Source organism: Perkinsus marinus (assembly GCF_000006405.1).
Source record: "Perkinsus marinus ATCC 50983 genomic scaffold scf_1104296952726, whole genome shotgun sequence".
Taxonomy (NCBI): domain Eukaryota; phylum Perkinsozoa; order Perkinsida; family Perkinsidae; genus Perkinsus; species Perkinsus marinus.
In genome coordinates, this window is record NW_003208801.1 from 1 (window position 1) to 1,007 (window position 1,007).

The following is a 1,007-nucleotide window of genomic DNA, read 5'->3' on the forward strand; positions in this document are numbered from 1 at the left end:
AAATATGCACATGGTCGTCCACATGTGTTGGTGACAATATGAAAATTTTGAGGAAATTTTGGGAGATCCTTGTTGGTTCTTGTACGTTTTTACCCGAGCTCGCATAGACATTTCCATACAAGTGAGGAAATTTCAGAGCTCAGTTGAGGAAAGCCTTCATATTTTCCAACACTGATGTGAGATGAGGTATGAAGACCCTTCCCTATATGCCCACCTCCGTTGCCACCACGATATCCTCCGCCACCTCGAGAGCCTCCCCATCTGCCATTACTTGATCCGCCATACCCACCACTACTCTGGGAAGCGATCTTCTCCAACTCTGGAGGTACCTAATAACAATCGTAAGGTCTCCGGATCGAATCTCAGAGAGGTACACTCTACTAGCTGCTAAGCTTAAAATTAGGGACACCGACACAATGAGACCAGGCAGGTTCTATCCCGGCATCTGGTATTATTACCGCTTGCTCAGCCTCTCTAAGGACACCGATAAGATCTTTCGCTAACTTATACTTATCAGGAGTAAAGAAGGAATAGGCGCTTCCCTTCGCTCCGGCACGACCGGTTCGACCTAAAAATAGAATACTCCACCTGGGATTCGAACCGGGGACCTTTCGATTACCCACGCCTTACCAATGCGATGGACGTAATCCTCTATTTGGCCTGGGAAATCGTAGTTGATAACGTGACGAAGATCCTTCACATCCAGTCCACGACTGGCGACATCAGTAGCGATCATAATCGGACTCTTGCCCGACTTGAACTCTTGTAAAACCCAATCTCGTTCTTCTTGCTTCTTGTCACCATGGATGGACAATGCTGGCCAACCGTCCATTCTGAAAATACCGTCAATAAAAGATACTCATCTGCGCACAGCGAAGATTTTATCATCCACGCCACCACCTACCTGAGCATCCTCGTAAGATCATCAGCGGCTCGCTTAGTGTCAGTAAAAATGACAATTTTGGATCCGTCCATAATTCGCTCCAAAAAGTTGCTTCAACTTGTCC

At 46.8% G+C, this 1,007-nt stretch overlaps 1 protein-coding gene across 1 annotated transcript; it reads right to left on the reverse strand.

The window, feature by feature from the left end:
* Nucleotides 1-170: 170 nt before the first annotated feature.
* Pmar_PMAR013201 (helicase, putative) lies at nucleotides 171-975 on the reverse strand (the record flags this gene model as incomplete). Its single annotated transcript, XM_002776930.1, has 4 exons — nucleotides 171-329; nucleotides 459-568; nucleotides 631-833; nucleotides 905-975. Coding segments are annotated over 4 exons (543 nt in total), but the record flags the coding sequence as incomplete, so codon positions are not given.
* Nucleotides 976-1,007: the final 32 nt, after the last annotated feature.